This window comes from Ovis canadensis, chromosome 20 (genome assembly GCF_042477335.2).
Source record: "Ovis canadensis isolate MfBH-ARS-UI-01 breed Bighorn chromosome 20, ARS-UI_OviCan_v2, whole genome shotgun sequence".
NCBI lineage: Eukaryota > Metazoa > Chordata > Mammalia > Artiodactyla > Bovidae > Ovis > Ovis canadensis.
In genome coordinates, this window is record NC_091264.1 from 21,713,354 (window position 1) to 21,737,389 (window position 24,036).

The 24,036-nt window shown below is 41.2% G+C and overlaps 1 protein-coding gene across 12 annotated transcripts in view; it reads right to left on the bottom strand.

Annotated features, from left to right (window-relative positions):
• MLIP (muscular LMNA interacting protein) overlaps positions 1 to 24,036 on the bottom strand; it is a 308,623-nt gene that overhangs the window by 279,659 nt on the left and 4,928 nt on the right. For 2 of the 12 annotated variants that reach the window (XM_069564095.1, XM_069564090.1), the window contains exon 1: positions 17,125 to 17,303. The exons of 4 other annotated variants lie outside the window; for them this stretch is intronic. In XM_069564095.1, the coding sequence (XP_069420196.1) occupies positions 17,125 to 17,187 (63 nt within the window). In that variant the 5' untranslated portion in view covers positions 17,188 to 17,303. Of the gene's footprint in view, positions 1 to 5,377; positions 5,462 to 17,124; positions 17,304 to 18,755; positions 18,844 to 24,036 lie in introns of those variants that run through there. 6 more of the 12 variants (XM_069564103.1, XM_069564092.1, XM_069564096.1 and 3 more) reach the window with 5 other exon arrangements.

Genomic DNA, 24,036 nt, shown 5'->3' on the forward strand with positions numbered 1-24,036 from the left:
CCCTAGGTCATCACGGAGCGCTGGGCTGGGCTCCCTGAGTGATACAGCAACTTCTCACCAGCTGTATGAGAGGTTTGTGGGGGTCTCGTCGTAATATGGCTCATATTTTCTATAGATCTATGCTTTTAAAAGTGCACTTTCAGTGATTAAATATATTTGGGCAAGTGTCATTTGCCCTGGTAAAAACCCCAGAAGCATTTGAATTTTCCCCTTTCTGCAGGTGAGGCATGAAATCTAGGCATGACGTCTCCATCAGAACTTTCAAGAATCTAAGTTCTACCCTCCCAGAAGGTTATAGAATCACGTTAATCAAAACTGGAAGGAACCTCATATGATCCAGTCCAATATTTTTTCTTACCATGAGGACACTGAGACCCAGGGAAATGAAGTAACTTGTCACAGCCACGCCTAAACTGATGGTCCAGCTTTCCTCATTCTTCCTACAATTCCACTCAGCTTCACTCAGAAAATGACAAGAGGCCAAAGAGAAGAGCACCACGTCCTGTTCCCTGATGACCTCATGACAAGATGTATAATGCTGGGGGTGTGGGGGGCAGGGATGGTACCATTTACACCTTTGAACAAAATGCTTCCACACCTTTGAATAAAGTGATAGAATATTCTATCCACTGGGAAACTGACGGAACTACAGCTATTTGTCCATGGCCCTTCTCTTTTTCTTATTGGATTCATTTCACAAGTAAAATTAACCAACATTTAGGAAACCTGGGCTGGGTTCTCCCTTTCTTTTCGCGGTCAAGGGCATCGGCTGCACCAGTAGCTCTGCAGCCCTGAAGCAGTGCCCTGAAAGAGCCTCTCTCTCTCCTCCTCCATCCCTCTCTCTCCATCTGTCTCCCTCTCTCTCACACACACTCACACACACACACACACTCACATACACACACACACACACACGATATAACCTGATACACAAAAAAGAAAACTAAGTTCCTGCTCTTAAAAAAAAAAAAACTTCAGTAACTAAATTCAGGTTGTCCTTTTGCTAAGAACAGAAGCAAATGACATTTGACTGTTAGAGAAAACTTTTGACTTTTCAAGAGTCATCCCTGACCCTTGGAATCATTGATTCCCACATCTCTATGCAGGAGTAAGTTAAATACCAGCTGCCCACGTGCCCTGGTTTGTCTGGGACAGTCCTGGTTAGTGCCTGTTGTCATAAAGTAATTATTAATTGCACCCCTTTTCTCTCAAAAAGGTCCCCATTTGAATCATAAAGCACATCGTCACCTGGTCAAATAAGAATTTTAAAAATCTGTCCATTACATAAAGAACCCTGATTCTTACAAATAAATGCTAATAGTACCAGAGGGGAAATTAAAATGGATGGTCATAAAAACAAGTTGCTTCCCATGAAACTATCTTTTTATTCTTTAAAGTTAGAAACTTTCAGGTAGCAGTCTATCTCAAAGTAAGTTCTTATAAAGTTCAGATTTGAAAAATACTGCAAACACCTCACTCAGAAAATATTTCCCATAATCTTCTTAAAACAGTAATCTTGTCCACCTGAATCTTTAAGCAAACTGATGTTTCGTTCCACCATTATTGGTGTTTCTGTAGGAGTATTAGTTATTTGGACCCAAACACTAATTAGAAAGCATGTAATTGGAAACATAAAATTTATCCCAGAATATGTCCTTGACCAAATTTAACCATAAAGAAAACTGAGTTTAGAGACAACACGTTTTGGTGGTTCAGTGCATGGACTTGGAGGCAGCCTGGGACTGCAATGAGCTTTACCATCTACTGACTGTGAAACTAACCTCTCTCACCTTGGTTTCCTCACACATAAAACGAAAACAGAAACAATATCGACTTTGGGAGTCAGAGCTATTTATGGATCTATATATCTCCAGTATAGATTTAAGGGACTAGAAATAGATTTAAGGGACTAGATCTGATAGAGAAATAGATTTAAGGGCCTAGATCTGATAGAGTGCCTGATGAACTATGGACTGAGGTTCGTGACATTGTACAGGAGACAGGGATCAAGACCATCCCCAAGAAAAAGAAATGCAAAAAAGCAAAATGGCTGTCTGGGGAGGCCTTACAAATAGCTGTGAAAAGAAGAGAAGTCAAAAGAAAAGGAGAAAAGGAAAGATATAAGCATCTGAATGCAGAGTTACAAAGAATAGCAAGAAGAGATAAGAAAGCCTTCCTCAGCAATTAATGCAAAGAAATAGAGGAAAACAACAGAATGGGAAAGACTAGAGATCTCTTTAGGAAAATTAGAGAAACCAAGGGAATATTTCACGCAAAGATGGGCTTGATAAGGGACAAAAATGGTATGGACCTAACAGAAGCAGAAGATATTAAGAAGAGGTGACAAGAATACACAGAAGAACTGTACAAAAAAGAGCTTCACGACCAAGATAATCAAGATGGTGTGATCACTCACCTAGAGCCAGACATCCTGGAATGTGAAGTCAAGTGGGTCTTGGAAAGCATCACTACGAACAAAGCTAGTGGAGGTGATGGAATTCCAGTGGAGCTATTTCAAATCCTGAAGGATGATGCTGTGAAAGTGCTGCACTCAATATGCCAGCAAATTTGGAAAACTCAGCAGTGGCCACAGGACTGGAAAAGGTCAGTCTTCATTCCAATCCCAAAGAAAGGCAAGGCCAGAGAATGCTCAAACTACCACACAATTGCACTCATCTCACACGCTAGTAAAGGAATGCTCAAAATTCTCCAAGCCAGGCTTCAGCAATACGTGAACCGTGAACTTCCTGATGTTCAAGCTGGTTTTAGAAAAGGCAGAGGAACCAGAGATCAAATTCCCAATATCCGCTGGATCATGGAAAAAGCAAGAGAGTTCCAGAAAAACATCTATTTCTGCTTTACTGACTATGCCAAAGCCTTTGACTGTGTGGATCACAATAAACTGTGGAAAATTCTGAAAGAGATGGGAATACTAGACCACCTGACCTGCCTCTTGAGAAATCTGTATGCAGGTCAGGAAGCAACAGTTAGAACTGCACATGGAACAACAGACTGGTTCCAAATAGGAAAAGGAGTACATCAAGGCTGTATATTGTCATCCTGCTTATTTAACTCATATGCAGAGTACATCATGAGAAACATTGGACTGGAAGAAACACAAGCTTCAATCAAGATTGCCAGGAGAAATATCAATAACCTCAGATATGCAGATGACACCACCCTTATGCCAGAAAGTGAAGAGGAACTCAAAAGCCTCTTGATGAAAGTGAAAGAGGAGAGTGAAAAAGTTGGCTTAAAGCTCAACATTCAGAAAACGAAGATCATGGCATCTGGTCCCATCACTTCATGGGAAATAGATGGGGAAATAGTGGAAACAGTGTCAGACTTTATTTGGGGGGGCTCCAAAATCACTGCAGTTAGTGACTGCAGCCCTGAAATTAAAAGACGCTTACTCCTTGGAAGAAAAGTTATGACCAATCTAAATAGCATGTTGAAAACCAGAGACATTACTTTGCCAACAAAGGTCCATCTAGTCAAAGCTATGGTTTTTCCACTGGTCATGTATGGATGTGAGAGTTGGACTGTGAAGAAAGCTGAGTGCCAAAGAATTGATGCTTTTGAACTGTGGTGTTGGAGAAGACTCTTGAGAGTCCCTTGGACTGCAAGGAGATCCAACCAGTCCATTCTAAAGGAGATCAGCCCTGGGTGTTCTTGGAAGGAATGATGCTAAAGCTGAAACTCCAGTACTTTGGCCACCTCATGCGAAGAGTTGACTCATTCGAGAAGACTCTGACGCTCGGAGGGATTGGGGGCAGGAGGAGAAGGGGATGACCGAGGATGAGATGGCTGGATGGCATCACTGACTCGATGGACGCGAGTCTGAGTGAACTCCGGGGGTTGGTGATGGACAGGGAGGCCTGGCGTGCGTGATTCATGGGGTCGCAAAGAGTCGGACACGACTGAGCTGAACTGAACTGAACTGATATCTCCAGTATGTATAGAGAGATGCCAAGATCATAGCAAAACTACTGATATGTAAGTGTTAACACAGGTGGCTGTTGTTGAGATGATGAAGCACTCCTCTGGTGTTTGAAAGAATCTATAGTACATGGGATAATTTTGTCATGGATAATTAGAGTGCATATACCATTCCAATAAATGATACTGAAACATCTGGACATCGAAAGACAAAAAAGAGGATGGAAAAGGAGGGGGGCAAGGAGAATGAGGAGGAAAATGATGAGAAGGAAGGGGAAAGTAGGGAGGAGGAGGGGTAAGTATCAACCTAAAATTACTTCTAGTACTTTAAATACTTGGGAAACTAAAAATGATCCTTTTTATATCTCAAGTACTATTTTCAAAATCCCAAACCCAAATGCACAAAAATTCCAGACAGAAGTATGTGCTCTGTTCTGTGTATGATTGTTACTGCAGAGTGTGTTGAGATAATCTACCTCACAGCACTGGATTTGGTAGGAAAAGAAAATGAATCTTAGCAAAATATAAACTCCTCAAAAAAAAAATAATAATAATAATCTTCAAAGGATAATGCAGATTCTGTTGATGTCCTGAGCATCTCATTAATCATAACTGCCAGTGGTAGAGTTTCCAGGTATCTGAAAATGCCTAATTAATTGCATTTTTCATAGTACCTAACTTTTCACAAGGGAAACATGTTCTTGGAGCAAAACTGAAGTTCAGTTAATTATTTTAAAATTGTATTAAAAGATAGCATCACCGTGGCTGTCCTTCTCCCCACTCTGAGAAAGCTCCACCCCTCTGCCCTTCTTTCATTGCTCCAGGAACCAGCGCCCGGGCTCACAGGAGTCTGCCACCCTCTGCCACACGCAGGCCACACCCTGGCCATGCTGTCGCCAATGCTGAGCTCTGCATTTCTGCCACCCCCGTCGTCGCTGCCCACCAACGGCCACACCAAGCGTCCAGGGCTCTGCAGTGAGGATGCGGACGCCTTCACCAAAGCTGCCAGCACCAGGAACACTGGCATTTAGTGCTTTCCACGCTGCTCAAAGACTCCCCGGAAGACAACTCTGCTCATTTTTTTCTCACGAGCAAAACGGCTGAGGTCGAATGAAAGATCACCCAGAAGGGAAAGTGACCTGCCATACTTAGGGTCCCTCATTTTCTATGGACAAAACCGTAAGAATCTCATCTGTCTTTTACCCCAGGAGTCAGAGGTAAGTCTCTCCCTGGGAGGATTTTCATTGTCTCTTAAAAAACAAGTTTTTGAAAGTGCCAAGCTACCAGCTCTCCGGACATGGCCGAATCTTAGGATGAATTCAGTACAGGCTTAGTCTGTGATCCTTACTACTTAGGAAGTGAGATAAAGTGCACTGCACACCCACATGTACGTGACAGTCACACCTGTGCAGTTAACCAAGATTTATCAGGTACATACCAGACACGGACCTCAATGCCAGGAAAATCCAATTCTTGTCCTTGAGGAGTTTGCAGTCTGGTGGCGGCCCAAGGCTCTTTGGCTAAAAGATGAAAGCCCTCAAGAGTCTATAAATCTGCTCTCAGGTGAGGAATAGTACACCAAATATCAGCTGACCTTGCATTCTTCTCTGATACAATCTCAGCTCAGCAGGATCGTAAAAACATGAGGTTATTATGAACAAAAATAACTCTGAGCTATTTGAAATTTAGTAAAACTAAAAAATGTAGTTCAACTCACAGTATTGCAGACTTTATTTGTAAAGAGAAGTGCGGCCCAAATACATTCACTGTTTGCTTGCAAATGTTCTTCCCAAGTAGAAGGTCCATAAAAAACTCATTCATTCCACATTGCACAATATCTGTATTTTTGTAGGGAAAAAATGGAGTATATTGTCCACTATCCCACAGCCCTTAAATTTCCTCATATAGTATTATGGATTCGTAACTAACTTCTCTACTGTGTCCATTATTCTTGCTTTTACAAACAATATGGCAATAAACATTATTGAAACTAATATTTGTACATTTCTTTGCTTCAAAACAATTCTTAGAGTAAAATTACCTGGCCAGTAGACATACAAGTATCTAAGGCCTCAATATATATCATGCTCCAGAAAAGTTGTCCCAATATAAGCCCTACTTGTAGTATAGGAACTATATGTTTTATAGAAAAATTCTAAAGTAAATAAATGAACCATTGGTGGTTTGCTTTCCCAGGAAAATACATTATGTCCAGAGAAGAAAAATGGCAGATGAAGTAAGAGACATAAATTATGATCTCCTGAAGAGAATAAACAGTTTCTGGATTTAAAACTTTTTTCAATCCAACAGCACTTTTAACCATATTTATGATGTTGAAGCTGAAACGCCAATACTTTGGCCACCGGATGGGAAGAGCTGACTCATTTGAAAAGAGTCCCACCCTGATGCTGGGAAAGATTGAAGGCAGGAGGAGAAGGGGACGACAGAGAATGAGATGGTTGGATGGCATCACTGACTCAATGGACATGAGTTTGGGAAACTCTGGGAGTGGGTGATGGACAGGGAGGCCTGGTGTGCTGCGGTCCATGGGGTCGCAAAGAGTGACCACGACTGAGCAACTGAACTGAACTGATGTTCTTCTTTTAAACATTCTACACACACATGCGCTAGGATGCCTTCCTAACAATTCACCTCAACTCCTCCTCTCCTACAAACATCCAGCCTTGATAAGTCTAGCAGTCACTGGTATATTTTTTATTAATTATATGAGCTACATATTAAGTATGTCCTAATTATTTGCACTGAACAATTTAGCCCTTTTGTTCTCTCCCTACATAGAATCTGCATTAATGTAATATAAGTATTCTCCACTGAGTATGGACCATAACGTCTTTCAGAATGGGTGCCATGTTTTATTAGAGAAATGCAAATCAAAACTACAATGAGGTATCACCTCACAAGGGTCAGAATGGCCATCATCAAAAAATCTGCAAACAATAAATGCTGGAGAAGGCGTGGAGAAAAGGAAACCCCTATGCACTGTTAGTGGAAGCTTAAATTGAAATAGCCACTATGGAAAACAGTAGGGAGGTTCCTTTAAAAACTAAGCATAGAACTACCATCTGACCCAGCAATCCCATTACTGGACCTTATACCCAGAGAAAACCATAATTCCAAAAGATCCATGCACGCCAGTGTTCACTGCAGCACTGTTTACCATAGCCAGGATGTGGAAACAACCTAAATGCCCATCAACAGAGGCGTGGATAAAGAAGGGGTGGTACATACATATTATGGGATGTTACTCAGCCATAAAAAGGAAGGAAATGGTTCATCTGTAGAGATGGGGGTGTACCTGGAGAGTGTCATGCAGAGAGAAATAAGTCAGAAAGAGAAAAACAAATATCGTACATTAATGCATATATATATATATATGGAATCTATAAAAATAGTATAGATGATCTTATCTGCAAAGCAGAAACAGAGACACAGATATAGAGAACAAATATATGGATATCAAAGGGGAAGTAGGAGGCCACGAGGAATTGAGAGATGGGGACTGATCTATAGAAACTACTGATGCTATACAGAAAACAGACAACAATGAGAACCTACTCTATACACAGGGAACTCTACTTAATGCTCTGCAGTGACCTGAACGGGAAGGAAGTCCAAAGGGAAAGGATACATGAATACGTAGGGCTGATTCATTTTGCTGTCCAGTAGAAATTAACAAACACTGTAAAGCAACTGTACTCCAATAAAAATTGATTAAAATTAACATACTTGGGAAAAATAAACTCTCTTACTTTTGAAACTTTGTCACCCTTCCAGGAGAGACAAAATTAAAGCTTAGAATTTTGATGATGGCACACCTTCTAAGCATTGCCTCTGGTTTGAAATCACATCCTCAGGACTTCCCTAGTGGTCCTGTGGCTAAGATTCCTTGCTTCTATTGCAGGGCATGAGGGTTTGACTTCTGGTCAGGAAACTATGATCCCACATGTTGTGCAGTGTGGGCAAAAATTTTTAAAAAGGGAAAAAGAAATCACATTCTCTCGCAGAGGACAAACCCCAAACACAAATCCAGGGGTTTGTGTAACTTGTACCCCACTGTGATTTCCTTTTGTCTAATAGCTCCTGTTTACTGAAGGCTTATTGTGTGCAAGCGCTTTTCCAAAATTTCCCCATTGCCAGTCCAAATAATGGCCCTGGGAGGCGAGTCACATCCTGTTTTAGAGATAAGGAAACTGAAGCTGACGTAGAATGAACACGTAAGAGCCTGGATTTGAACGCTCACCCCAGAGGCCCTGCATTGAACCACCACGATCGCTATGGCACAAAGAAGCAGGGTCAAAACTATAACTTTCTTAATTTTCCAACTTTCAGAAACAGCATAATATTTTTAATTATATGCTCAGAATATTTCTTGGCACACCATATACCATGGCTTATACAACATTTACACATCAGAACCTCTCTCTCAGTGAAGAATCTGGGTGTTTGACAACACTCACCACCTACTGAAAAGATTTTCCAACACTGAACATTGAGGAAGATTGACTTTTGACACGTCTTTTGGTTTGAGAAGACTGATGGAGCCCAGGAGTTTCCCTCACATCCTCCTCTGGACTACATTAAAAGGAGAGGAAAGGAATCTTAAAGAATAAACCCACAACTATAAGAGACCTATCATAGGAGGGGAATCAGCATGAAGCTGTGTGCCGTAAGTTCCTGGAAGATAGGAGATGGAGGGGCATTGCTCTATGAAGCAGAGCTGCAGCTAGGAAGGGGCACTGAGATGTCTCTGCAAACCCTGGAGGCACCAGAGCCAAGGAAGGCAAATTTCACAGGGCAGGACTGTACGTGGGCTGCAAAGAAGAGAATTCTTTGGCGGTCTCTAAGACCCATCCCACTTCTTCTTCCATTTGCCATGCAAAGGAGAATGGGTGGGCAGAAAGTCACAAGCTACACGCAGAGAACTCCCAGGCTGGATGGATGAATGAATGAATGAGAAGAAGCCAACGGAACAACAAACAGACAGGAATTCCCACGTTGAAAGCTGAGGTCCACTGGAAAAGCAAAACGGAAACGGAAACATTTGATTTTTTCCATATTACCTTCACGTTTTCTAAAAGAGCTGCCCATTCTCTAATGAGCTTATTAATTCAAGCTGACATTTTCTCATTCAGCTTCCCTGTGATGACGTGATGTCCCAGCAAAGTGTAACAGGTTCAGGAAAGCAATCCTGTGAGCTCTCTCCTCTGCTCTGAAAATGAACGTCATCAAGTCAGTATTCACGAGCATGACGTGGCCTCTGAATGGCTACATCCTGACAGACACAAGGCCAATCTTGGAGAAAAAACTGTAGTGACATCTTCCCCAGAAGCTACCTGTGCAAGGAAACCCCCACTTAACTGAGAAGGAAACTGACGAAAGGATGCTCCAGAAAATCTCAGGTTATAAATAAAAGAGAAATGCCAGCTGTTAAATAGCAGACACCCTCTCGCCATTTTAAAAAGCCATCTCCTTATTTTTATGATCAGGCAGCAAAACAAAGCCCACGACTCTCTCATGTGCTGGCATCACTAATACCACAGTCTGCTTGCCATACCCTGGGGGGAGCCATACCCCGGACAGCACGCCTGGCTAGTTAAGTCATTGTAATTCCCACAACAAGAACCTAGGAACCACCTCACTGCAGTACAGGGTGTTAAAATGTCGCTGTGAAATCACAGCTCAGTGAGAGCCTACCATCCATCTTTCTTCTGTTACTCGTCATCACACAGAGCTCCAGCAAAAGATCCATTCAAACAGCGCGTCTCAGACTTACATTATCAGCAGACACTGCTTTAATTAGCAGTGATTTTCAAAGGACTGGTTTGGCTTCGAGAACTTCCTGTGAACCATAAAGTAGAAATCGGGATCCTTATCAGTCTCACTTTACTCTTCACCTCCCTGCCCTGGGTTCTAATAGACACGGCCCTTATTTTTTATCCTTTGAGAAAAAAGAAAAATGGAAATGGTGGCTAGGATTTTGCCATTCGTGTGCAATCCACTTTTTCCTCAACCTCAGTGATGCAAAAGGCACTAAAATTAGAGTTGCAAAGGGACCAAGTTATCTGTGTCAGGCACATTGCAAGGAGCAGCGAGAACTGCAAGAGGGAATGAACACGCCCTAAACAAACCATCTCAGAAAGAACATTTAAACCACGGAGCCCATATTTTGTAAATTGCTACTCCTGATGAAAACACAGAGCCTACTTTCTTTTATGTACTGCTGTAAGAGAACAGAATGCCTTATTTTGATAATATCTCAATATTAATATTGAAGCAATTACCTGCTTCTTTCTTCATCAATTCCATAATTTTCCTCCATGATCCAGTTCTCAACTCTTTGTCATTTCTCAGTGAGAACATTGAAAATATATGCAATTCAATTTGTGAGTACTGAACTGTGAACTTTCTATACTGCAAGGAAGGTTTAATCTAATCACGAGGACTTCTGTTTTACATTTGGTCAGTGATGACATAAAAACACAAATTATTTCAATGTTTGTATAAACAGACATTCTCTGCCATGGAAAAAATTTAATCAGCACACAGCCAAAGGCTATTTAGCTACAGACTCAAAGTTTCAGAAAGAATAACAATCTTGACAAATCCAACCCAGCCTTGTACAACCTAGCCTCTTAGCTAGGACACCAAAGTGAAAACAAAAGTGTTAGTCACTCAGTTGTGTCCAGCTCTTTGTGACCCCATGGACTGTAGCCCGCCAGGCTCCTCTGTCCATGGGATTCTCCAGGCAGGAACACTGGAGTGGATTTCCATGCCCTCCTCCAGGCAATCTTCCCAACCCAGAGACCGAACCCAGATCTCCTGCATTTCAGGCACATTCTTTACTGACCAAGCTACCAGGGAAGCCCCAGGACACCAAAGGTTAAGTGAATTGTCAAAAGCCAGACAAATACAACCTTCCCTAGCCTCAGATACAACGTGCTTTTCACCACACAGGCACTTAGGAAGAGGAAGAAAGCCTCTTCTTTGGAATAAGAAGTCCTCGTCTCACACACACACACACACACACACACACACACACACACACACACACGTAGGTTCTCTGTTCTGATTTTCATAGATATGTTTGAATGGTCCCCAGAACACGTGCACACACTTACCTACCCTAACTCATCATTTTCCCAGCCTCACCTTATTCTGCCATGATGCACATTAAGACTCAACTACAAAATTGGTGCAGCCATTATGGAGAACAGTATGGAGGTTCCTTAAAAAGCTAAAAACAGAGCTACCATATGATCCAGCACCACCACTCCTAGGCACATATCCAGACAAAACCATAGTTCAGAAGGATGCAGGCCCCTGCACTCAGTGTGCACAGCAGCACTATCCACAAGAGCCGAGACAGGGGAGCAATTTACATGTGGCCACTGATAGACGAATAGACAGGAAAGACTTGGTGTATCTATATATGAATACACAAAGGAGTATTACTCAGCCAGAAAAGGAATGAAATAGTGCCATTTGCAGAGACGTGGAACAACCTAGCAATGGTTGTACAGGGCGAAGTCAGAAAGAGAAAAACAAGTATCATATATCATCATTTATACATGGGATCTAGAAAAATGGTACAAATGAACTTATCTACAAAGCAGAAATAGAGTACAGATGTAGAGAACAAACTTAAGGTTGCCAAGGAGTGAAGGATGGGCGGAATGAACCGGCAGATAGAGACTGACATACACACACCACTCTACATAACACAGATAACTCATGAGAACCTACTGCATAAAACTCTACTCGGCGCTCTGTGGTGACCTAACTAGCAAGGAACTATAAAAAGAGGGGGATACGTGCACATATGCAACTGATTCACTTGGCTGCACAGCGGAAACTAACGCAACATTGTAGAGTAACTATACTCCAACAAAAATTAATTTTAAACGAAGACTCAGTTCCCACTGCTTTGACAGTTTCCCCCTGATTCCCATGACAGTGACCCGTCACCATGATGGCATCTCAGTGTTTCATCTCCTCCCTCCGTTTTTTATTTCCTGCTACAGATTCTTCAGATAGCTTTAAAAATTTGTCATTGGCTCTATGGAGAGGAGGCCAGAGAGAGGTTAGGGTGGGACTATTTCTCATGAAAGAGAGCTCTAAGAGTAGTTACTTAGTTTTTTACTTTGACTTGCCAATGTTCAGGACTCACGGTTACTCTGTGCAACTATGCATTTTCACCTCAGGTGAAACCAGAATCTTCTTACTACCCACAATGCTTAGGGCTGCTTCAGTCCTTCGGAGAGCGTGTCTTAATCAATGAACTCCCTACTACCTGGTGCAGGCTGATCAATCCTATGCCCCTCTACTGACTTCTCAGAGGAGGCCTACCCCTGTAAGATATGAGAACAACTTACTTGATCTCACTAAAAATTTGGAAGTGACACTGAGCTCAGGAATTCAGAGAAGCCTAGTTCTGAGTTTCCTCTGTTTGCCTTCCAGTCAAGGGAGGCTTACTGAGCCGCTTACCATAAAATTGTGTTCAGTACTACCCATCTGTTTTGTGAAAAATAATTATTTCCATAGAGTAGGTTGAGTGTCGGAGAAGGCAATGGCAACCCACTCCAGTACTCTTGCCTGGAGAATCCCATGGAGGGAGGAGCCTGGTAGGCTACAGTCCATGGGGTCGCGAAGAGTTAGACACAACTGAGCGACTTCACTTCATGTTGAGTGCCATCTTATTACAGAGCTTTGGCCCTCTCTAGAGAAACGGGAAACGGTTAAATTCAAAATATACTGATGACGAATGAGCCATCTTGGGAGGCGTGTAGAATTCACAGCAGGCACCACAGACGTGCCAGAGAGATCAGCGGCATTCTCAGAGACGCGCAGATGCCTGCCATTCTCCGTGACGGTGCCACCCGTAAAACCAAATGAGCAGTAGCATGGAGGAGCTAAGGTTTGGGCACAGATTAACTCACATCCTCTACATCAGAGTAACCAGACACAGTAGACATTCAGAACAACTTCTCAGTGAAGTCCAGAACATAGCAAGAGTCACTGGACCACTCACAAAGAGCAAAGAAATGGAAGAAAGTTTTCAAGATAAATAACCAAATGTCAAAGAAAAGGAAATATCATTCATTTGTTCTCCGCTTCCCTTCATTTTGGTCATCACCAGCATTAGTTTATTAAGGATCTAGGGCAATCAATTATGATATAAAGATACAGAGATCCAGCACCTTTCCTCCAGAGAATTACAAACTTAAATTTACCACTTATTGTATTATGTAATGCTACCTTGTCAGAAATACTGCATAGATCAGAAACAACACTCAAGCTGTACAGAAAATAATCTCTCAATAACACACCAAAAACATCGGCAGTAGTATACACTTTTTTGTTCAGATATGGAAGCACCTACTGAGTGCCTGTTACCAGGGACTCTAGTTAGATACAATAAGAAAAATAAATAGGTATGCAGATGTTGGTTTGATGCCTTGGGAGCTTGCTGGGTGAAATTGGAAACTGGTTATCATATAGGGAGGGTTAGGAGAGACCAGAGAAGGGGTAGACACTCCAGAAGGTGGGTGGAAGGTTTAATAAACAGGGATGTTACATACAGGGGCATCAGCCAGTGAATCTCCTGGATTGCCTGTCAGAATCTTAGAAGTTTACAGAGAGGTCCTAACTGGGTCCAGTCAGACCGTCCTACCCAGACAGTCTCAGCATCCCCTTCTTCTCAAGGCTGCATCCCTGAAACTGCTCCCACTGTGGGAAGAGTGGACAGAATTCATATTTTAAGGACAGGGGACCAGGGAGGGGCTTCCACTGCCTGGGTCTTGCTCTTGGGTCAACCAGAGGTCATGTTCTCTCTGTGATCTCCTCTAGCAGTCGATATTATAATGAAATAAAATATGTTACTGCATAAAATACTTCACGATTGTTCTCATTGTTAAGACATTCTGATGAGTAATTATATATAGTCTTGCTGTCCCAAGTCTATGTAAGAATGAAAAAATTTGGAATGTTTATGTTTTGTACCCTTAGAATATTTCTAAGCTACTTAAGCTTACCATTATTCTTTTATAATCTACTAAAAAACAATCAAAACATAATAATCTCCTCGATGGCCAAGGCTTTATCAAGCATGTTCCGTGGCAGCCCTTAGCACGTGTCTTGTTCAAATGGGCATTCAGGAATACATACCGATCTGAAAGGATCTTTTTGTTTCTCAGGACAGGACAGACACGAGGTTGACTCTTTGAAAAGGCTCCAAACAAAACTCAACAATAATATCGGGAATTATAGCCAAAACAGCAGTTCTGTGTTTTGTTTGCTAACAGATGTCTTTAAAAGATTTTATTTTTATTATTGAATCTATAAACTGATGATTGATTTAATCTTAAAGTACTACCCTTCACTGGTTCACCACAGAATTTTTAAATGTATATTTTGTATGCTTATATTATACCCATCATTTTTCCTTCCACATCATTTCTCTTTCATTGTATTCAAAAGTGTCATGATTCTCTTTCCCTGAAATGGAGGAGAATGTTCTTGTGAGACCCTAAGGAAATCTACATGTCACAGGATAAGTCTTTCACCCTCAAATTTAAAATAAGTAAAAAATTTTTAATAATTAAAGGTAAATTTTACTTAAAATACCAGTTTTCAGCTTCTTACATTATACACATCCTGTTTAACAAACTGTCAGATGAAGGATTTCTTTCTCAATCTCAGATAGTTCCTTACACTCAAAAAAGCAATATTTTTTGAGTAAAACACATGGTAGTCAGTTCTACTGCGTTCATTTGTTCCTACCAAGCATCCGTATAAAATGAGTTGGATGCCGTACCCTCTCATTATGATGATTTTTGTGATATTTATTGAACATTTATTACTTGGGAAGATAGAATTGTCTCGAGATATATTAACTGATGTGATAGAAATTATTAGACTCATGTGTGAGATCTATTTGTTCTTATCACCTTTTAAGAGAAAGAAACCACCATTAAGTCAGAATGTTCTGAGATGCATGACTATTTTACTCTGTTAATAATGTATGTTCCTTTTCATTAATAAATTTCAGTTGAAGATCAACGTAAGTGAAATTCTTTGTTGATGCATTTAATAATCTAAAAGAAAAGGAGTTTAGAGAGTAGTCAAGATTTCTTGCTTTAATTTTACTTGTTATATTATTTTCTTATTTTTGGAGTAGGAAATGGCAACCCACTCCAATATTCTTGCCTGGAAAAATCCAAAGACAGAGGACCCTGGCAGGCTACAGTCCACACGGTCACAAAGAATCAGACATGACTGAGCAGCTGAGTACTAGGCACTATTTACTTATTTATCTATTTACCTGCACAGGTAACTTTCCCAAGTACTGAACTTTATTTACTGTATCCCTGCCCTCCCTGAGAACCGCCTATGCTCAGTACAGATTGGATATTCTGGCACTTTCCGATCCACCCAAGATTTTCCTCCAATCTCGTGGAAATGAATCAGGGGCCAGTCCTAGGCTTCCCCTCCAGAGTAAAGTCCATGAATGTTATGGCAATTGCTCCCTCTAAAGAGAGGTTTTTGCTCACTTCTAGATTCAGAGCTGTGTTTCAGAGAGATTCGGGCACATTTGACCTCCGGACAGTGAAACGCTTATACACCAAGAGTTCATTTTCACTTTTGTTCACTTGCCCCATGTCCACTATATTTATTTGCAAAACTTCCTCTAAAAGATTGCCAGTGAGCTCTGGATCAAATTTCACACTCGTTCATAGCAACTCTTACTGGTGTATTTATTAACCATCTATCTGGTTCCATCAAAGTTTTATAACTCCTAAGCCTTTATAGTTAACATATTTGAGTGTTCCTTTTACTTTGAAATGCATTTCAGCTTTCTCTTTCTATGTAAACAAAGCCTGGATATGTACTTGCTAAGTAAGTCAGGCCAAAAGCAGTTTGAAAATAACAGGTTCATCTGAGGGACTTCACATACGTTATAGTTAATGCTCGTAACAGCCTTCCAATTAAGTATCACTGCTCCCCATCAACAAGCGAGTTAACTGAGACGCAAAAGGCTTAAACAAAATCCCATCATCCCACATTTAGAAGTGATGGAGTGAGGATTCTCATCAGATCTTCCTGATTCAAAACCGCTGGTTAGTTCTACAGTAATACATGGCTTTTTAAAACAGTCCAAAATCAAAGCAGTCCGGGGCCATGACATGTTTAAGCAATCACCTGAAGAGAGGTCCACAGTCAATATTCAAAATGACCCAAATCCTTTAAGAAGAAGTTGTATCTATCTTATCCAATATATTTCTTCAAGACCTTGAAAGTCTAACATATGTTAGGAGTTTTCAACTCAATATGGTTTTTCCTTCCACCTTTCAGGTTTTAATATCATTGTTAGTGCTTACACCTCAATGTCAGACATCAAAAACAACACATTCTCATGAGTTCAAGAAGTCACAGTCTTATAGTCAATACAATTTTAGTTTTTGCTACTTGCACAGCTATTAACATAAGCCATGCCCTGTTCTAACATTAACTCTGAAGCCTCAGTAACTTTATAAACATAATTAATCTCCTAAACCTATCAGGTGAACCATGAACAAAACATTCTACCCTAGGTTACAGTACATTCTGTGTTTGAGCAAACAGAAGTGGCCACTGTGTTTACTGACACTGAATCTCTTAGCATCAAGGTAAAGCAACTTTTACAAATTTTACTGCGAAAAACAAAACTTTTTCAAAAGTAAATTTTATCCTTACATTTTATCATTAATTTTTCCATTAAAAATTTTAAATTGTCCATAATACTCATATTTCCCTTGACACACATTCCTGGTATCTCTGAAATTGAGTTTTGAATATTCGCTAAACTTCATATGAGTAAAGAAAATAATCTCCCAGTATTGAGGGAACCACCACCAGGTCTCAAAATAAATGGATTCTGGTTGTTAAAACAAAGATAAACCATATCACTTAACTAAATCTAATTTACCCACATTCTAGTAATGACATCATATTAATAATTTTATCACATTGTTTTCAGCAAAACCCTTAGAACTCATTGATTTCAAGGTCATTGACCAGAAAAACAGGGAAATATAGGTGACCAGTATAACTTTTTCACACTATAACAACTGATTTCTGCTCTGTTAGTTGTATTATAAATCCATGTTTGTGAAATATCAGTCTTACCGTCAGTTTCTCCTCTAAATTCTCATTTAATAAGCTTCCTTCCCCATGCTTTTCAAAGTCCATGTTGAAAGAGAATGAGAGAGAGAGAAAGAGAAAAGGCAAGATTCCGATTCTGTCTAGAAAATGATGTGACGTGCTTACATGTTAGATATTGCAGGACATTCCAAGTTGTGAGAGCCCAGGACACTATCAGAAAGCCCTGGCGATAATTTCTGGTTAGCTAGTGTTTCCATTTATAGATGTTCAAACCCCATAAACAGAGCCCTGAAGAGACGTCAGGCAGCTGGCCTCAGATAATGATAAATGTCACTAGATAAGAAAGCAACTCCAACAGGAGATTATCCCTACGTTAGGTTCCCTGAGCCAAGAAAGATGTCTGTGACAAAAAGTCACTGTCAAAGAATTCATTAATAACCGTTGCAGTCGAATAAAACATACTATAGAATATGGGCCTAATAAGCAAATTTTAAAAGGACGAATGTGTTGGGACTTCCCTGGTAGTCCAGCGGTTGGGACTTAGTCTTCCAGGGCAGGGAGAGAGGCGGGCAGGTTCCATTCCTGCCTGGGGAGCTAGGATCCCACATGCCTCACAGCCAAAAAACCAGAAGCGATATTGTGACAAATTCAATAAAGCCTTTAAAAATCGTTCACATCACCTACTGAATAGCACATGGAACTCTGCTCAATATTAGGAGCCCCCTGGATGGGAGAGGGGTTTAGGGAGAGTGGATACATTGTACATGCTTGGCTGAGTCACTTTTTGTTCATGGAAACTATCACAACTTTGTTAACTGGCTACATTCCAATATAAAACAAAAAGTTTCAAAAAAAAATGACCCACATCAAAAAAAAAAATCTTTATATACAATCTAAATCTGGCATTCAAGCCTCTGTACTAATATAAGCTCTACAAATAGGTCATCTTTTTTTTAATGTCTATCAATAAATGATGAGAATAACGCTAAAAAAAATCTTTGCAAAATAAAATTAAAGGACAAATGTGATGGCCTTATAGCAAATATGAATCAGCCAGCCCCAGTCTTTCTAATTCCAATTTGAATCCTGGCAATCTAGACATTTATGCCTTATTTTGTAGTTCAAAACTTTAAAAAGTCACCTCAAGGAAAGTGCAAAGTTAACTAATTAAAGCTATTCAGACACACAACATATATATACGAGAGGTGTTGTCAACTTTATTCCATGAAAAGTAGGCAAATTATGTCTACAAACTTCATAAAAGGAAAGTGATATTTTCCTTCACAAATCTGATTTTTTTAATTTCATTATCCTGGATATTCTACTGGGAACAAAGTTATGACATAGAACATGAAACTCACTTTTTCCAGTTGAACAACTGTTGCCAGAATTCTTTAGAAATAGTTACATGCCTGAAAAAAATTAACTGTGTAGTGTGTAATTAAATCCCCGTTTTTTTACAGCGAATTAGATATGTGGATGGCAATAAAAATGGCTTTCAGAGTAAGTTAAGACTGATCTACGGTGACCTACTCCCTCAGGCTGTTTCAAAGATCATTTTCACACCTGTTTGTGATTGTAACTCACATTTCCTATCAGTTTTTCCTCCACTTTTTAAAGAAAACATTTCAGGAAACGTGTTTCGAGGCTCTGACCTTTGGCGTGATCACAGCTGGTTCTCTGTCATCAGGCCGGGTGCACTAGGCTTATTCTGTCTGCATCAGGATAGAAGGGCCGAGGATTCTAGAAGTGAAACATTTAGCAGAAATAAACCTAGCCACCAATGCTTCAGGATGAGAATTCAGAAACTTCTATCAGACTCATGGGCAAAAGTGGTTTCCCTCTTTGGCTCTCCTCAGATCCAGAAAGGGAATCACACATGCCAGTTATTGTTCTAACAAGTTTGGAAATATAAGTCTTAGAGGCTGATTAGCATGCAAAATCCATACGTGTCAAAAGCAAGGCAAGAGTTGACATTTCATGTGAAGATGAAACGGAGCAGGACCTCATGGTCCTTCCCCTCCACGTCCTCTGCCTGCCTTCTGTCTGTGAGAAACCTTAGCCAAAGAATAAGTTTAATCAGAGAAGTGAGAAAATGCAGAAACAAGGGAAAAGAGCCCGACAAGATTAATCACAGTAGTCATTAAGCATCAGAGACCTTTAGTTTCTTCTCAAGAACTATAGATAATATTCTGAGCCGTATCCTGTGAGCTGTCTTACAGACACTGAAACCGCAGAAGTGACCAGACTGTAGGCATGACACAGCGTCACAGTTCTGGGAACTGGCCTCAAAGAAACGGGGGAAAAATGACCCTGGAATTGAAGATTAACTATTTAAAACAATCAAGATGGCACCGATCAGACCACTGATGACCAATTTCAAGAGGACTGTCAGAGCTGACTGTACTGTTACTGCCCGGAGTCCCCTTCCTCCATCTATAAAAGCTCTTGCCCACTGACTGTCAGAGGTGGGATCGGATTTTGGATAGAAGTCCACCCTCCTCCTCCCACCCCACCCACCACTTGCGGGCATCCAAACTAAAGCAAACTTTTCTTTCCCCAACCTTGCCTCTTTATTGGCTGTTGCATGGTGAGCAGCTGGACCTCACTTTCAGTTACAAAGGAGACCTCCCAAAATCTCTCTAGGAAAAAAAAAAAAAAAACCAGCATACTATGACTGCAAAAGAAAACTTGGTCATTGCTAGTATAATACCTGAAGGTGAAATCTACGATCCAGTTTGGAGTAAAGGGAGGGTGGGATGCAAAGCTGGTTGGGGAAGGATCAGATGCCAGTGATAATGGGAAGAATGGAAAGTTTAATTATACAAATGTGTGCTGAGTATACATAATGGTTGAAAAGTACTAGGTGCAGGCAGATTTTTTAAATAATGGATAAAAATAATAGAAAATGCAAAGATATAATCTCTGCTTTCCTTCCTCCAACAAGCTCACAATGTAGGTGGGACTGAATATAAATAAGATAACAGCACTCTTACACAGCACATCCCAACAGCACTCACCGTGTGCCAGCAATGGCTTTAAGAGTTTGCATATATTGTCTCAATTAATTCTCTAAACCACTTGTAGGAGGTAGATAACTATTCTACCTACCTGTTCTTAATGTTTGTTAAACACTTCTAGGTAGGCACTATTATTTTTTCCATTGTTACCAGCTGAACTGTCTTCCCCCCAAAATTCACAGTGGAAATCCTAACCCCCAAGTCTCTCAGAATAAGACAATATTTAGAAATAGGATCTTTACAGAGGTAGCTAAGTTAAGATGAAGGGAGCCATGTGACTCTGCAGAGACAGCTGTCTGGTCAGAGGAAGGAACATATTTGCTGTTGTTGATAAACAGAAAGGACAGCTCTTCGCTTCTGTTGGACCAGCAAGTGCATGAAGGTTGGCTTTTATATGGGCATAATTTTACCTAAGGAAAGCTCCTGGTCCTTAAACATATGTAAAATACATTTAAACATATCCCTCCAGAGTCACATGGCTCCCTTCACCCTTTATCCAGAGCTTCCCCAGTGACCATCTAATGTAGCATATCCTCTGTCCATTTATTTGCCATCTTCTACTCCATGCTGCTGCTGCTGCTGCTGCTGCCAAGTCACTTCAGCCGTGTCCGACTCTGTGTGACCCCATAGATGGCAGCCCACCAGGCTCCCCTGTCCCTGGGATTCTCCAGGCAAGAACACTGGAGTGGGGTGCCACCGCCTTCTCCGCTTCTACTTCACAGTTCTTATCATTTCTGCCAGTCTGTCATTATACATGATATTTGAAGTTTTTGTTGTCATTGTTGTTCAGTTGCCCAGTCATGTCTGACTCTTTGTGACCCCATGGACTGCAGCACCCCAGACCTCACTGCCCCTCAACATCTCCCAAAGTTTGCCCAAGTTCATTTCCATTTATTGGTGATGCCATCCAACCATCTCATCCTCTTCTCCTTCAGCCCTCTATCTTTCCCAGCATCAGGGAATCTTCCAATGAGTTGGCTGTTTGTATCAGGTGACCAAAATACTAGAGATTCAGCTTGATTTTCAGTCCCTCCAATGAGTATTCAGGGTTGATTTCCCTGAAGATTAACTGGTTTGATCTCTTTGCTGCCCAAGGGACTCTCAGGAGTCTTCTCCAGCACCACAGTTCACAAGCATCAATTCTTTGGTGCTCTGCCTTCTTTATGGTCCAGCGCTCACAACCGTAGACCACTGGAAAGACCACAGCCTTGACTATACGGACCTTTGTCAGCAGAGAAATGTCTCTGCTTTTCAACACACTGTCTAGGTTTGTCACAGTTCTTCGGCCAAGAAGCAATCATCTTCTGATTTCATGACTGCAGTCACCATCCACAGTGACTCTGGAGCCCAAGAAGAGGAAATCTGTCCCTACTAATGGGGCCAGATGCCATGATCTTAGTTTTTTAATATTTAGCCTTAAGCCAGCTCTTTCACTCTCCTCTTTCCCCTTCATCAAGAGGCTCTTTAGTTCCTCTTCTCTTTCTGCCACTAGAGCGGTATCATCCACATATCTGAGGTTGTTGATGTTTCTCCCACCTATCTTGATTCCAGCTTGCATTTCTCACGATGTGCTCAGCGTATAGGTTAAACAAACAGAGTGACAGCAGGCAGCCCTGTCCTACTCTTTTCTCAATCTTGAACCAATCAATTGTCCCATACAGGGTTCTAACTGTTGCTTCTTGACCTGCATACAGGTTTCTCAGGAGACAGGTAAGATGGTCTGGTATTCCCGTCTCTCTAAGAGCTCTCCACAATTTGTCATGATCCACAGAAAGGCTCTAGAATAGTTGATGAAACAGAGATAGATGTTTTTTTTTTTCTGAAATTCCCTTGCTTTCTCTATAAGCCAGCAAATGTTGGCAATTTGATCTCCCCCTTCCTTGTCTAAATCCAGCTTGGACATCTGGGAGTTCTTGGTTCGCATAAAGCTGAGGCATAGCACGCAAGCATGACCTTACTAGCATGGGAGATGGTGCAATTAATTTGAAGTTTATCCATATTTAACATTTATTTTCAGTTCACATGTCCTACTACAGTAAGTCCCCTACATACGAACCTTCAAGTTGCAAACTTTGAAAGACGCAAATGTGTGTTTCATCAGTGCCAAGTGTGAATGAAGCTGCAGGTTGCTCTCCAACTCCTATTGCTGACGATCCTTCAGCTCTACCATCTCCCACCTCCTCTACCCCCTCCAGTCAGTAACCCTTCCTGCCTGTTCATTTGATGACGGCCCCTGTATGCCAGCTGTTGTCCTGTACTACTATACTTTTCAAAGTGCTATACTGTAAGATTAAACATGTTTTCTCTATTTTTTGTGTTTGTTTTCTATGTATTATCTGTGTGAAAAGTATTATAAACATGTTACAGTTCAGTACTATGTGGCCGACTTTGGCAGTTAGTTACCTAGGCTAACTCTGATGGACTTATGAACAAATTGGACTCATGAATGCACTCTAAGAACAGAACTCATCCATATATGGGGGACTTCTTGTACTATACAAGCACCAGAGGGTGTTTTACTCATCATTTTGTCCAAGCACTTAAAGCGTTTGTGTGTGTGTGAGTCATTCAATCACTTAAAGCATCTGCTGCTGCTGCTGCTAAGTCACTTCAGTCATGTCCGACTCTGTGTGACCCCACAGACGGCAGCCCACCAGGCTCCCCTGTCCCTGGGATTCTCCAGGCAAGAACACTGGAGTGGGTTGCCATTTCCTTCTCCAATGCATGAAAGTGAAAAGTGAAAGGGAAGTCGCTCAGTCGTGTCCGACTCTTCAAGACCCCATGGACTGCAGCCTACCAGGCCTCCCTGTCCATCACCAACTCCTGGAGTTCACTCAGACTCACGTCCATCGAGTCAGTGATGCCATCCAGCCATCTCATCCTCTGTCGCCCCCTTCTCCTCCTGCCCTCAATCCCTCCGAGCATCAGAGTCTTTTCCAATGAGTCAACTCTTCGTATGAGGTGGCCAAAGTACTGGAGTTTCAGCTTTAGCATCATTCATTCCAGAGAAATCCCAGGGCTGATCTCCTTAAGAATGGACTGGTTGGATAGTAAGGACTAAACAAAGGACTTAGAAAGAGCACAGGAGAGAGGAAAGACAGGAAAAAGCAAAGAAGGAAAAAAGGCAGAAGAGAAGGAGCAAGAAACAGGAGTGAAATGTATCTAATGGATGTGACTTAGGGAGCTTCCCTGGTGGCTCAGTGGTAAAGAATCTGCCTGCCAAGCAGGAGCTGCAGGAGCTGCAGAATCAATCCCTGGGTGGGTAAGATCCCCGGGAGGAGGGCATGGCAACCCATTCCAGTATTTCTGTCTGGGAAATCCCATGGATAGAGAAGCCTGGCAGGTTACAATCCATGGGGTCATGAAAAAGTCGAACATGACTGAAGGGAGCTAAGCATGTATGCATGGACGTGACTTAAGACATTTAATGTATTAATATTTAGACAACTTTTGATAGAAAACGTACGAATAAAATGCATGTTTATCCAATACAAATTATACTACAGATGAATACAATATTGATTGTTCACTTATCTTACTCAAACCACTAACAATTAAAGTGAAGAAGAAATAGACTCAGGAGGCAGAAAGAATTTAATTGACTTGCAGATTCTGCCACTTTCTAGCTGGGTCACTTTCAGCAAATTAATTCTCAGAGTCTCAGTTCCTTCTTCCTTAAGTAAAGGGATGGTATCAACCTCTTAATGTTCTGACAAACACTAAAATGTGGTAACATGTGAAAAGAACTTAACCCACTGTCTGCCATCGAGCAAGTTCTTGGTGAAGGTGTGTGCCATTAATCCCCTGGGTTTCATGAAGTTTATCTAGAAAAAAAGTTAACTTCAAAGATAATGTCAAAATCCTAACAATGTGGCATTGTTAAAATTAACAGAGAGAATGGGAGAAAATATTTGCA